Source organism: Colobus angolensis, unplaced genomic scaffold (genome assembly GCF_000951035.1).
Source record: "Colobus angolensis palliatus isolate OR3802 unplaced genomic scaffold, Cang.pa_1.0 Scaffold178, whole genome shotgun sequence".
In the NCBI taxonomy this organism is placed as follows: Eukaryota; Metazoa; Chordata; class Mammalia; order Primates; family Cercopithecidae; genus Colobus; species Colobus angolensis.
Genome location: NW_012114910.1, coordinates 4,124,345 through 4,139,489, shown reverse-complemented (window position 1 = coordinate 4,139,489; position 15,145 = coordinate 4,124,345). Strand labels below are relative to the sequence as shown.

At 40.5% G+C, this 15,145-nt stretch overlaps 1 protein-coding gene across 1 annotated transcript in view; it reads right to left on the bottom strand.

The window, feature by feature from the left end:
• The window catches only part of CSNK2A2 (casein kinase 2, alpha prime polypeptide), a 40,506-nt gene extending 26,060 nt beyond the window's left edge, over positions 1 to 14,446 (bottom strand). The window contains exons 1-3 of the mRNA XM_011938806.1: positions 14,296 to 14,446; positions 3,769 to 3,870; positions 922 to 972 (exon numbers count right to left, since the gene is read on the bottom strand). Of these exons, the coding sequence (XP_011794196.1) occupies positions 922 to 972; positions 3,769 to 3,870; positions 14,296 to 14,430 (288 nt within the window). The 5' untranslated portion in view covers positions 14,431 to 14,446. The remainder of the gene's footprint in view (positions 1 to 921; positions 973 to 3,768; positions 3,871 to 14,295) is intronic.
• Between the last annotated feature and the right edge of the window lie 699 nt (positions 14,447 to 15,145).

Below are 15,145 nucleotides of genomic sequence, written 5' to 3'. Positions count from 1 at the left end.
GGTTGCAGTGAGCCGAGATCGTGCCAGCCTGGGCAACAAGAGCGAAACTCCATCTCAAAAAAAAAAGAAAAAATTTAAGTGTGAGAATAAGGTTCTCTTACTTTCACCTAGAACCATCCCTCCTGATACCAACATCTTTCAACTGCTGATTTAGTTTTGTCTCTAGCTCCTGTCACAACAAAATCACAAGTCTCTTATTCACTGACAGAGTTACAATCAACTACAAGTCCTCCAAATGCCCCTGAAAATCAACACTACTATTTTGTTTGTATATTGGTTTTTAAATTATGTGCTAAAAACGGGTTTCCACCATGTCTAGTATGCCTAACCCCCAAAATCTTGAAATTATAAAATTTGTGAAAAACCAGTTTAAAACCATGATTTTAAAAGAACACTTCAATGTCTAAAATAATTTACATTATAAGAAAATGTAAAAAACCCGGATAGGGCTCTTCTAAAGCACTGACTCTGGTTTTTCTGAATCATTTCTTTGTACATCACGTGCACACACACACACTCGTTATGACAGCACTGAATCCAATGCATTGCTTCTTTTCACAAGAGCCTTGTATCAGTCTATCCCTTCCTCTCGGCAAAGTAAGATTTTGTACAAAAGTCAAAGTTAACATACAACTAAAGCTATGCTGTCTAAAACAGGAGTGTTACAGACGAGGCATGAGCTTAGACCCAGCCGAGCAGCTACTCCTGGAGTAGGCAAGGCAAAGGGTGATGAGTAATTTCACCTAATGCAAGAACCCTAGCCACTTTCTGCATCCTGCACTCATGCTTTAAGGAACCCAATTTGTTATTTCCTCCTCTCATCAATGACAGCCCTGCCCCTTGGGTTCTGGAGTACACAGTATTTATCACCACCTCTCCCTCATCCCGTTAACCCCATGCCAGAAAGAAAAGTATACGCACCTTAAAATCTGTATTATTGATATATTCAAATACCAAAGCTGGTGTCTTTGACTGTAAAAGAGAATATTAATGATTTTTAAGTACCTAAACAATAATCAATGTAATCTGCTTCTGCCAAAATGGCCCATCCCCAAATCCTACTTAGATAACAAAGGGATTCACTCATCAGGGACAGCCTGTCAAGAAAGGTATTCTCTTGAAATTTTATGATGTCTGGAATCTGCTTCAAAATAACTGGGGATAGTGGGAGGTGGGAAGTGGTGGGAGTATAGATGAAACAAGGTCGGCCACAGCTGATTAACTGCTAAAGTTGGGTCATGTGTGAAGGAAGGTTCATTACATTATTCATTTACTTTTGAAAACAGTTGAAAATTTCGTAATAAAAAGTTTTAAGAGGAATGTTTTCTCTGAATAACCTACCAATGGCCTTAACCAATCTTCAATGGTTATGTGAGGATTTATACCCTGGAGTGTTCCAGTTTGCCAACTATATACAAAAAAAGTGACACATTTTCATCTTAGTTGAGCAAGCCAGAATTGCACTTGACAGAATTATCATAGGTTGTGGGAATGTATCATAGCTCTTTTGGGGGACCAAAAGGAAAATACAACCATCCGTGATATTATCAATAAGCTACACCATAATATTATTGCCTTGGCTAGAGACCATTACAGATGGTCTCATCTTATCAAGCAGACCTTTTCCTAAAAACTCATATATAATCGAATATTTTTAAAGCACTATAATCTTGAATCCAATGAGTACAAAAATGTTCAATATTAGCTTGTATAAATCTAGATTTTCAAATAACAGGATTCCTTAATTGAAGTAAAATAACGCTAATTGGCAGTAAGAAGCTTTCAAAATTGGGAGAAAGTAGGGACTTAAGGGGTTATAGAAAAAAAAATCATCTAACAATCTTTTGCTCAAGAACCATGTGAAAGTTACCTAGGAAACAGGCCACAGGGCAGCATGTAGATCTCTGCGAGGACAACTCAGTGTCCAAACAGCAGCCCCAGTAGCAGCCATGATTAAAAATTCTTCACCAGCCCGAAGCTGTAAGGGTTTCATCAATATTACCACAACTCTCTACAGGCTGTGAAGTAAGCCGGACCTTCTAATAGACAAGGGGTCCCTGTTGATTTTTGTCAACTTCAATTTACTTGTCTCACATATCACGTAAAACATACACATACTTTAACAAATTACAAAAATAATAAGATGTAGCACTAAGTTCCGCTAACTTGAAAAAGAAAAAGCAAAACAAAGATGCTCCTGGTATACCACATACTGACTCACATTTTAAAGATTATTCTGAAATTCCTATTTTTACATGGTGCTCATTTTTCAATGGGTACTCATTTCCAATGCAGCCCATTTTCAAACAGGAGGCAGTCCAGAACTAGTCATTATAAAATCAATCTGTGCTAAAAGGACAGGATATATCTTAAAGGCCAATTAGTTACAATCTGGCATACAACAATCCCTTCCCTTCTCAGTCTTCTCAGGGTCCAGAAGGAAAAACTTTCCTTATGCTTCAACAATACTGTATAATCTTGAGCAAATTTTCTAACCTCTGCAAATTACGATTTTCTCATCTGTACAATGTGAATAAATGGTACCCACCCCAATGGACTGTGGTGAGGACTGAGTGACATGACACAGTTGGGCACTTGGAATATGCCCAGCACATAGTACACACTCAATGCATGTTAGCTACTATATTATTACAAGGATGTCTTTAGCAGCCAGAAAAAAAAATCTATTTCTTTAATAAACAAAACTTTCATGGGAAGAGAACAGGGAAATATCTGAGGTAGAGCAGGTGGAGAACAGCAATGGGACAAGAAGGGGTACAAAAGTGGGGAGGTGAGGTGCCTCCAACCTTAGCTAATCAGAAACACCTAAGGTTAAGTTACTCCCTAGGGAGAGAAAACAAAATTAAACAGTACATTTAAAATGGCTAAAAACAGCCGGGCGCGGTGGCTCAAGCCTGTAATCCCAGCACTTTGGGAGGCTGAGACGGGCGGATCACGAGGTCAGAAGATCGAGACCATCCTGGCTAACACGGTGAAACCCCATCTCTACTAAAAAATACAAAAAACTAGCCGGGCGAGGTGGCGGGCACCTGTAGTCCCAGCTACTCAGGAGGCTGAGGCAGGAGAATGGCGGGAACCCGGGAGGCGGAGCTTGCAGTGAGCTGAGATCCGGCCACTGCACTCCAGCCTGGGCGACAGAGCGAGACTCCGTCTCAAAAAAAAATAAAAATAAAAAATAAAAGAAAAGAAAATGGCTAAAAACTAAGCATTAACAAAAATATTTTAGTCTATCTACATATGTGACATGAGCCCTAATGACACATGCTGAATTAAGGGAAAGATGACGACTTCTTCAAAGGGTCAGTGGAGCTGGGACCTGCTCAGGCCTTTATGCCAGGTGTCCACGTGGAGATATTCATTCTTTTCTTGTGTAAACCCAGATTTTCAAATGTCATGCTTGCTTAAGTGAGGTAGAGTAACACAAATTGGCAGTAACGCACTTTCAAAACTGGAGAGAGGCTAGGGCTTAAAGGAGACATTCAACAAACATTTGTGGGCTGAATCAAAACACTGAAGTACAAACCCAGAAAAGGGATTTTTCTCTGTACACTTCTAGGTTCCATCGCAGTGGTTGTAGCTGTTTTATCACTGGGCCACCATGATTTTTTTCAGGTTTTCAAACCAGTCAGTAGTTAAGACAAACACCACCATCCCCACTACATCATTACATGAGGTTCTGTGTGTTAAACAACCCCCATATCCACACCCCGGTCTACTAGTATACTCCCCCAACCATTTGGCACCTACCACAGGGTCCTTTACAGTGTCAATCAGCTTAATGATATTTGTTCCACCACGAAGGTTCTCCAGAATCTTAACCTCTCGTTTTATCTTCTTTTTCTTCACTGGCTTAAATACACAAGAGTAATCAGAAGTGAGACTCCTTTTGAAGTTAGTAAATAAAACTTTAAAACGTTAGCCAATAAGATGGACAGTACGCTATCTTGTACACTCTGTTGTGTTAAAGAGCGTGCCTAAATTCGAAGAGAAAAAACTGAAATAGAACGGGCTTGCCCGTAAGAACCTTTAACATTAGGTTAATTTACAGACCCATACAGCTTATGTCTCAAGATCTTTAAGTAGTTACATTGAGGGCACTTAAAAATTTCGAATACCCGTATCACACTTCAAAAATAAAACTTCTGCTTACTAGATAACTGCCAAGTGGAAAATATAGCTCTGAACAGCTGTATATCATGCACTCACAAATGGAAAAACTGAAACAAAATGGTGAGACACCTGCTCTTCCAATGAGTTACATGTAATTTTGTCTTTCAGGAGTGAAAGACCAGTTCACTGACATCAGGTTACAAACTTGCTTCCCAGCTGCTGGCTCTCATTTCCTGTCACCACTCCCATTTCCTTAATATCTAGAATCTGAAATCAGCACAGAGCCAGTTAATGTTTCCCAACAGATCCCATTCCTCAAGAAAGAGATGTCGAATCAGGAAAGGAGAAATCAATCTGATACAACAGTGACTGAACACTTCTATCTAACTTTTCAGTCTGCTGGAAAGATTAAAGGCTTTAAAAATAATTACTCTCATTACACATATTACTCCTTGTCTTAAATGAGCTAAAGAGTTTGAGGAAGAATAGAAGCAGTTCTGCAAAAGTAAGTCTATCATAATCAAGTATGCTTTATAAGGCACTCAGAACGGTGACTGGAACACAGTAAGCACCTAATAAATGATAGCATTATGTTCATATTTTTAGTAATTTATTATTTAAAAAGTCATTATGAATCCTCACAAAGTCCCTATGTAGCAGAGTCGAGCTATCTGCCCAAGATCACACAGCTCATGGCAGAGTGGGGCAGAAATCAAAGCCGGAAGCTGCGCAGTCTGACTGCATGCTATACTCTTGCCACAGTGCTTTTGTTTCCCAAGTGTGGCCAACGGGAGAAACGTAACTAAGGAAAAAGAGTATTTTATCACTGAGACACTGTTATAATAGCAGAGGCAAAGAGAGGCCAATGGATTTGCCAAGAAATAATAAAGCAAGACTTCTTTTGCCTGTGTGTGGGGTGGGGAAGGAGAGGGGAGGGGGAAAATATAACATACACACATGCCAAAGAAACCTTCATCTTTTTTGGTCACTAAGATACAGCTTTGAACACATAACAAAACAGAGAAGGAAAGGACTATGAAACTCAGAGCACTTGCATCACCTATAACAAGGGGCTTAACTTAGAGGCTGGGCTCTCGCTGCGTCCTTGTGAGCTAGCTGCCATGATGATACCCGCTCTCCGCCCGCTGTGCCAGGGTTCCCAGGAGAGCAGATAAGGCTGCTGTGCATGTGCCTCGACTCCACTTAGAAACCTTACTCCTTAGTCCCTTTTTCATTAACAAGGGAGCTCGAAACTTTGGGGAAAAAAAGCACTGTACAATTCGATTAAAAAATAGCCAGAGAAGGACACACTACAAAATAACCAGCCTGAAAGATTCAAATATGTCAATGTCATGAAACAAACTGCGCAATTGTTCCAGACTTTTAAAATTTGACAACTGAATGTAACACATGACTACAACTGAATATAATCATATAACCTGGGATTTTCCTTTGCTATAAAGAACATTATAAAGATAACTGGCAAATGTGAATGAGAGCTGTAGATTAGCTAACAGCACTGCATCAATGGTTACCTTCTATTTTTTTTTTTTTGAGACGGAGTCTCGCTCTGTCGCCCAGGCTGTGGAGTGCAGTGGCTGGACCTCAGCTCACTGCAAGCTCCGCCTCCCAGGTTCACGCCATTCTCCTGCCTCAGCCTCCCGAGGAGCTGGGACTACAGGCACCCGCCACCTTGCCTGGCTAATTTTTTGTATTTTTTAGTAGAGACAGGGTTTCACCGTGTTAGCCAGGATGGTCTCAATCTCCTGACCTCGTGATCCGCCCGTCTCGGCCTCCCAAAGTACTGGGATTACAGGCTTGAGCCACCGCGCCCGGCCTACCTTCTAATTTTTTAATATGGCATTGTACGGTTATGTAAGAAACTCTTTATTTTTAGGAAATGCATACTGAAGTATTTAGGGATGACTACGATTTACTCTCAAGCACTTCAGGAAAATATACGTAAATAAATGTTATTATATAGGTGTATATATGTATATATATATGTGTGTATATATGAGAGAGAAAGAGAAGAATAAAACAAATGTTAACATTTGAGGAGTCTGGGTGAAACAGATATGGGAATTCCTGCAACTTTTTTTAAGTCCGAAATTATGTTAAGAAGTTAAAAGAAAAATAAAAACTGACTTTTTTTTTGAGACGGGGTCTCACTCCGTGGCCCAGGCGGGAGCACAGTGGCACGATCTCAGCTCACTGCAACCTCCGCCTCCTGGGTTCAAACAATTCTCCTGCCTCAGCCTCCCAAGTACTACAAGTGCACGCCACCAAGCCCAGCTAATTTTTTTGTATTTTTAGTAGAGATAGGGTTTCACCATGTTGGCCAGGCTGATCTCGAACTCCTGACCTCAGGTGATCCACCTGCCTTAGCCTCCCAAAGTGCTGGGATTACAGGTGTGAGCGACTGCGCCTGGCCAAAGCTGGTTATCTTATACTTAAAAATTCAGCCAATGCTACCAGTTTAGTCAATGCCTTTCAATGTAAGAAAATTCTAGATTTGTCATCCAATACTGGAAAGCAGCTATAGATCTGCGAGAGTGGTAACAGAGAAAAAAACCCGCAACCAGAAGCCTATATCCACCAAAAACCTCTTCTACTCCTAACAGTACTCCTAACTCCTTACAGGGACAACCCATTAGTTGCCTTTATGACACTGCCCCATGTAAAGTCTTGCATTGCTCTCCCGTTATTCAGCAACGGGTCAGGCCTGGACAGCCCAGTTAAGATGAACCTATCTATCAATACATCTAAAGGTATCTTGCTTAGCAACTGAAGCATATTTTGTTGCCCACCAGGTATCTAACTTAAACTTCCCATACTAGAGACTGGGAATAGTAGGGCAACTCTGAAGGTGACACAAAGGAGTCCCAAGTCACAAAGGCAGCTAGAGTCCTCACATGCTGACAAAAGACCAAGAGATGATAAAAAAAGAAAGGTGACCGACCCACAGTCCAGGGCACTTCCCTCCAAACCATCAAAAACTCAGCTACAGGTAGATCCCTTCAGCCTCAGTTTATTCCTCTGAACTGGAGAGATGCTTGAGAAACTAAATCGATGAGCTCTGAGGAGCTGAAAGTGATCCTTTTAATGTGAATCAGAGATAAAAAGTTAGGATTTATGAGGGAGGACTGTTGGTATCCTAAGGAAAATAAACTGAGTTTTACAGAAATAAGGATGCTTTGATTCTCCTGTCCAGAGCCTGTAGCCATTTACTACCAGTTACACAAAATGGAGAAAATACATGTATTTCCACAACGATCTCACAATTTCACTCTGCGTGCTAGAAAAAGTCTCCATCTGGGGTTCGTTTATTCCAGTTCAGAGACTATCTGTTTAAAAGATTCAAACTCAATCAGTTTAGCTATTGTCCAAACTAATAAAACAAATTTTTTTTTAAACTCGAAGTCTAGTAGACAAAGTGGTGAAAAAAAGAACAACTGAACTAACAAATTCAAGACAGGCAGGAATTTATCAACAGCTCCTAACTCTCAAATTTGGGGTTACTTTTACTCTACTACCAAACTAACAACTGCTCCACTATGATATGAATTTCATTACCTGCAATGAACAATGGTTGCCAGGAATGTAGAAGACAGAGTAAAAAGAAAGCTCAGCCTGGATGATGGCATGTAATTCACTACCCTGGTGGCATCCCTAAAACCCACTGCACTTGACCTAAATAAAAATATTATCTGAGCAATGTTATCCCATCACAGAAAACTTTTCCTCTCATCTTTCAAGTTTCATCATCCCAATTACATGATCTACTCCTTGAGGGTAACTGTTTATTCTCAAGAGTTAAAAAAATTATTCAAAAAGGCAAGGCATAAAATCAAAATGATAATCAGATACCACCTCACACAAGTCAGGATGGCTGCTATCAAAAAAACCAGAAAAGAAGTGTTGGCGAGGATATGGAGAAACAGCCAAACTTGTACACTGCAGTCAGAATGTAAAATGGTACAGCCACTCTGGAAAGTTCCTCAAAACATTAAACATAGAATTACCTTGTGATCCAGCAATTCCACTTCTGGGTCTATACCCAAAAGAAGTGAAGCAGGGTCTTCAGGAGGTATCTGTACACTCACGTTCAAAGCAGCATTATTCACAATAGCTAAAACATGGAAGCAACCCATCCCCTGATGAATGAACGGCTAACAAAATGTGCTATATACATACAATGGAAAATGACGTAGCCTTAAAATGGAAGGAAATTCTGACGCATGCAACAGTGATAAACCTGGAGGACATTATGCTGTGCAAAATAATCCAGTCACAAAAGGATAAATACTGTACAATTCCACTTACATGAGGTACCTGGAGTAGTCAAATTCATAGAAACAGCAAAATGGTTGTTGCCAGGAAATGGGGGAAGGAGAAATGGGTAGTTATTGTTTAATGGATACAGAGTTTCCATTTTACAAGATGAAAAGAGTTATACAGATGGATGGTAGTGATGGCTACACAACATTACCCATTGAACTGTACACTTAAGAATGGTTAAGATGGTATATATTATGTTATTTTATTTTATTTTTTTTTAGATGAGTTTCGCTCTTATTGCCCAGGCTGGAGTGCAATGGTGCAATCTCGGCTTACTGCAACCTCTGCCTCCCGGGTTAAAGCAATTCTCCTGCCTCAGCCTCCTGAGTAGCTGGGATTACAGGCGCCTGCCACCATGCCCAGCTAATTTTTTGTATTTTTAGTAGAGGCGGAGTTTCACCAGGTTGGCCAGGCTGGTCTTGAACTCCTGACCTCAGGTGATCCACCTGCCTCGGCCTCCCAAAGTGCTGGGATTACAGGTGTGAGGCTCTGCGCCTAGCCTATGTTACATGTATTTTAACACAACTTTTTTTTTTTTTTTTTGAGACGGAGTCTCACACTGTCGCCCAGGCTGGAATGCAGTGGCGCAATCTTGGCTCACTGCAAGCTCTGCCTCCCGAGTTCATGCCATTCTCCTGCCTCAGCCTCCCGAGTAGCTGGGACCACAGGCGCCTGACAACACGCCCCGCTAATTTTTTGTATTTTTAGTAGAGACAGGGTCTCACCATGTTAGCCAGGATGGTCTCAATCTCCTGACCTTGTGATCCGCCTGCCCCGGCCTCCCAAAGTGCTGGGATTACAGGCGTTGAGTCACCACGCCCAGTTTTTTTTTTTTTTTTAAAGGCAAGGCATAGAGCAGACCCTCTGAATCTCATCAAGAGAACACTGCAACCCTTTCTACTGTTGGTTCTGCCTCTAAACATCATTCGCATTGCCCAAATGTAATATTGTTATTACTACACTTTCTTTATCTCTCAGGCCAGGCACTGTTTTAAGCACATTTCATCCTCTTAGATGAGCACTATTAACAGTTTTACTTGAGGAAGGACACTGAGGCACAGAGAACTTAAGTAACTGTTCGATGTTATAGAGCGTCTACAGTTGGAACTAACACCTGACACCAGGCAGACCACTTCTAGGCCATACTCTCTCAGGAAAGAAGCATTTTGTAGATTACTAAAGCATGATAATCAATCTCTCTACCATCTATCTACAGTTTATCTGACTTTTCCTAACAACCCTGTGACTTAAGCAGGAAATGTATGCTTATTTCATAGATGAGAAAATAGTCAAGTGGTATCAATGAAGCAACTAGTTTTTGAACTCAAGCCTTCTGTCCTCTCATTTATAGCACTTCTTACACTATACCACCCTGATTATGAGATGGCAGATCCTGAAATTAAACTCTAGAAACTATCTGGAGCCCTGCTTTATATGTGAAAATGGGCACACTATATCAAGATATTCTTTTCACACGTGGTTTCTTCTCAAATAAACTCTTGTATTAAAGGGACAAAACTATTAATCCCCAAAACTGCTAAGTGATCATGCTGAGACTTGGAGGAACTCTATAGGTTAAAAAAAGCATAAAAATACTACTTACTGATGCTTTGAGAGAATAAAGCAGCATTTCATTTAAGCATTAAACATGCTGCTGTGGATACTAATCATAGAGAACCCCTGCCTGGGTCCCTACAGCCCTCGAGGACTCTTGGATTCCACTCTTCAACTAGCAACTTACCAAAGTCAAAGAATTCCTTTGAGAAAAATTACTCCAAAAATCATCAGAAATGAATTAACTTCATTTGACTCCTGGTGAGTGTTCCTCAATTCTTCCAGTACAGATCAGTACATCACAAAGTCAAACATCCAGCAAATGTCCTAATTATGCTCCTCGCACCTGATGAGACTTCAGGACAGATATACAGGGTCCTACACTGAGTGTTTCCATTTCCTGACTACATGGTGCTGAGCATATAAATCCTTTCTCTGGGTCTTGGTTGATTTGTAAAAAGGGCCTGGGTTCTAATGGTTTCTAAGCACCCGCATTCTGTGATTCTGTTTGACACACGTTAACTACACTCTTAATCTGTGACTCCCCACCACAATGTTGGAAACTGCCTAGTTCACATACAATTTTTAACATTATTTTGAATGTCAGCAATACTTCAGTAATACTGTTTTCACCAATTTTATACCATGAGACATTAGTGAAAATTAGAACGTACCAAAAATTTAGATAAATACCACTAATGTGTTGTTTCAGGAAGATGTCTTCATACACATGCCTAAATTCAAAAGGGTAAAAAACCTACCACAGGAGAAGCTAGAAATAAAGAAGAAAGCACCATTCTGACATAACGTAAAGATCACCAGCTCACGATGAAGCTACTAACAAAGATGTATAACCAACGCCCATCCTTTTAACACTACCTACTGACAACACAAAACTTAAAAAATATCTGCAAATATGCTAAACATGCTTAAGGAGCAAAATTTAATACCACCATCTTTGTTTAAAGCTAAAGAATTAATATCTGGGGGAAAATGGATAGTCAATCTGTTTATAAAATGAGACTACTAAGAGGAAGCCTTATATGGGAATTTCCAAGTCATTTTAGCACTGGTTCGAAATGCTATCCGTTTTTAAAAATAGTGTTGCTCTTAACTTTTATTCAAGAAATAGTTTAATTTGAAAGATCCCAAGGACCCCAGGAAGTACTGAAATCTACACACACAGGCAGTGCTCATAAAATTCTAAAAGTTGTCAAAAGTGGCCACTTTTACTTCTGTGTACACTTTTCTAAGAGGTACTACAAAGGAAATGAAGAATTGATTTTTCAAAATCAAAAGATGAAACTTTTGACACTAATGTAGCTTTCTGCCCAGCCATATAAACCCTTACCATTTTCCTCCTCCTTTTTCTCTCTTGTCCTCAAAACAATTTGTCAAAAAAAGATACAACCTCTCCATTGATTGGAAAGTTTTAAGATTTTAGCCATAGGATACCACTTGGGGATAGACAGTAAAGTTTTGCTCACCAGTTTCTAAATTCCTAAAACTTCTTAGTAGCTCATTTTTGATCAATACCTGGAAATCTACTAACGCAAATTAAACGATATAAAATTCCTCTGTAGTCACTATTAACCCATTCTCACACATAGGGAAGAATTGATATGAAACTACAAAAGTAAGACTGCTTGTCCTCAAGAAAGGCACCCTCTTTCTTGGTCACTATGTGCATAATACAATTCTGCAGCTAAAATACAGCAGGCTTATACAAAAAGGAAGGCTGTTCTAAATTCTTCCAAGTTAAGAGCAACTGGTACTCTGTTAAGGACCTAATTTCCTATGACCAAGCACCACAATAGTAGCTATTAGTCATAACTTCAACTTATTTGAATAAAGAAACACAACTTTGGCTAAAGATCCTGTTCTTTTTAAAAAGTAATACTTTTAATTCACAAAACAACAAAACCACAATAATGCCATTAGTGATGTATTACCCCATCCTTCAGACAGGAACAAAATCTGGATAGAAATGCCACCGGGCTTTAAAAAACGTAAATAAGTGAGTCTAGTTTCACTAGTGGTTTAGGCTGCACCATGAAAACAATGTCAAGAAGAAACAAGAAACATTTCATTAACTAGGGGCCTCCCAAGTCTGATTCCAAGACACTGATACCTGTTTCTGTGCTCAACGTTCAGATCCTACAATCCAATGCTAAAATGAACAGTAAGAAATATGAAGAAATAGGAAACAGGAGTTCTGGCTAATGGTCATTCAACATAATGACATTAGGTAAGTTTCTTTGTGCCTAGGTCTCCCATTTGTAAAGATAACCTGCAGCAGCTTACATACTGGGTTTCCTAACATCTGCCGAGAATCTTTAGAGTAGGAGAAGGCTAGAGCCTATGAAGCTCTTCGGATGATGAAGCAGCAATGTGATGCTCTCCTAAATGAACATGGTATTTATACATACACCTGAATGCCGCTCCTTTCAAAAAAAAAGCACCACAGAAAATCGTACACTTATTCTAAAAATGCTGCCATAGCACAAAAGTTCAGACATTTTTCCGGAATTGCTTTAGAGTCAGCAATTCGTTCTTCTGAATATACAGCAGTGGAATGTGGATATTCCTAATTTCAATTTACGCCTCGCTTATTTCTTAGATTTGAAGCAGCTTATTAAAAACTTATGCTTATGTATATAAAGCTAATGTATGGGTTTTTAAGGTAATTTCCCTGTGACTTAAAAAAAAAAAACCTTGTGACTTCATAAATGCAGTACATATTTAGGGAAGAGAGGAGTCACACGCAGTATCTTCAACATCAGTTCCTCACTTCTCATCCCCAGTGTGTCTGAGAACACAAGTAACTTTGTCTATCTCTCTCTACTGCAATTCTGCTTCTTCATCACTAGGCTAGGATGTTTTGAGTGATGGAGTTAATCATTTTTTCTGAAAGCTTACCAGAAAGCATAAGCCTGAACCCTCACATTAAACAGTGATTACCTACACAGCTGCTCTAACACACAGAAACAGCCTTTCAATTCCACATTCTTAGTCCACAGAACCTCTGCAAAAGGGCCACACTGGAAATCACATGTATGCAAAGTGCTTACATCACTCTTCCGTCTTCTCAATCTCTCACTAAATGACATGTACCCACATGAAATGATCTGGCAATAACGAGTACCCGTCACAGATTCTAAGAACTACTTTTTACTATACCCTATAAAACATTATTAAAGCTATACAATTAATCTGTTACCGGAAGGAAAATTTAGCCAACCCTTCATGCTCATTAAAATCATCTTCATCAAAGAGATAACAAAAGACATATCATTATCAAACTGATTGCTAAACCATATATTAAAATCGTTTTGTTGCAATTATTGCTTTAGTAATACGTGAATTCTTCTACATTTTTACTAGTTGATAAGCAACAATGGCTCTCTGGCTTCCCAACAAGGCTTCTCAGCACTACTGGTGCACTATATCCATCCCACCTGAAACTTTACTGCCAAAGGAAAAAAAAAACAAGTGATTATCTGCTAAGGAATTTCCTTCCACTTGGGTTTGACATACATTTCTGAAGTCGCTCCAATTTTTTCCAACTTTCTTTCTGGAACAACGTAGAGCATGCACCAAGAGTAACAAACACAGTGCTCAGGGAGCCCTTAAATTAAGAATGGCTTTCCTGTCTTTTGAATACCTATTTATTTTCTAACAAATGGAGCCCTTTAGGAATTTTTGCTTTAGGCAATTTACTTTTTAGAACAAACACCTTCCTGAACTTAGATTTGAACTGAGATCTGTGACCAGTCTGCACATTTTCTTGAAAGTTCACAGGAAAATGGGGTGGAAAAAGAAGTAATGAAGGGACATCAGATAAATAAAATCCGAGCGTGGGATGGGCACAGTGGCTCACGCCTGTAATCCCAGCAATTTTAGGAGGCCTGCAAGGAGTCTTTTTGGAGGACTGCTTGAGCTCAGGAGTTTAAGACCAGCCTGGGCAACATGACCAGACACTGACTCTACAAAAAAATTTTAAAAATAGCTGGGCATGGTGGCATGCACCTGTAGTCTCAGCTACTTGGGAGGCTGAGATGGGAGGATCACTTGAGCTCATGAGTTGAAGGCTGCAGTGAACTATGATCTGCACTCCAGCCTGGGTGACAGAGTGAGACTCTGACTCTAAATAAATAAATTAAATTAAATTCAAGCTTGCATTGCTCATTCTAGAAGGTGACTGGGGTAGCTTACAACCTTCTGCCCTGTGGGGGGAAAAATGTTACATACCACTCATAGGACACTCACCTTGAGGATTTTTACAACCACTCTCTCATTGTTGGTGATGTTAATGGCCTCAAATACTTCACTATATTTTCCCCGACCAAGTTTTCGAACCAGTTGGTAATCATCTTGATTACTGTAAAAGGAAGACACACACATAAATGCCAGGACTGGGTGTTAATCTAACCAAGCCTATGCTCACTGTATACGTCATTCAGCCGTTTCCACCAGGCAAACACTTGGAAGTGTCTATACATCACGTCACAACTCATTCCCTAAATGAAAGCCACGACGTAATCTTGGCTCCCTTCACTCTGCAGAGCTCCTAACCTAATTGGTCTCTCCTAACTTGGAAAGATGGGGCAGGAAGGCAACGCTCTAAGCCAATCCAGAGGGGTGAGCAAAGCACCTGTCCTGAAGGCCTAGAGGGTGCCCCCTGTGTCCCGCGGCCCCCCAGCACCTGCTTCCCGTTTCACACCCTGAGGGTAGACAGTGCCTGTTTTAAAAATCTGGACGTCTTTACGAAATTTCCTCCCACCACCTCATCTCAGAAAACCGAAAAGGCAGGGAATTTTAATAGCTCCAAAGGACAGCTGTTGACTTCCCACCCCAGTGGAAACCCAGAAGCGTGAGGAAGGGTTGCTCCCTTACTTCCACCCGGCGTCAATCCCTGGACCCCCCACTTCTCCCCGAGTAAAAAAGCATTCCTTGGGGGAAAGGGGTGCGCAAACCGGGGAGAAAGGGACGAAACAGGGGTAAAGGGGAGGGAAGAGGAAGACCAGGACATGTGCGAGAGCTGGACCTCTGCCTCCCTGCGGGCCCGCGGAGGGGTCAGCGGGAGACACCACCGGGCCCGAGTGCGGTTCGCAGGGGG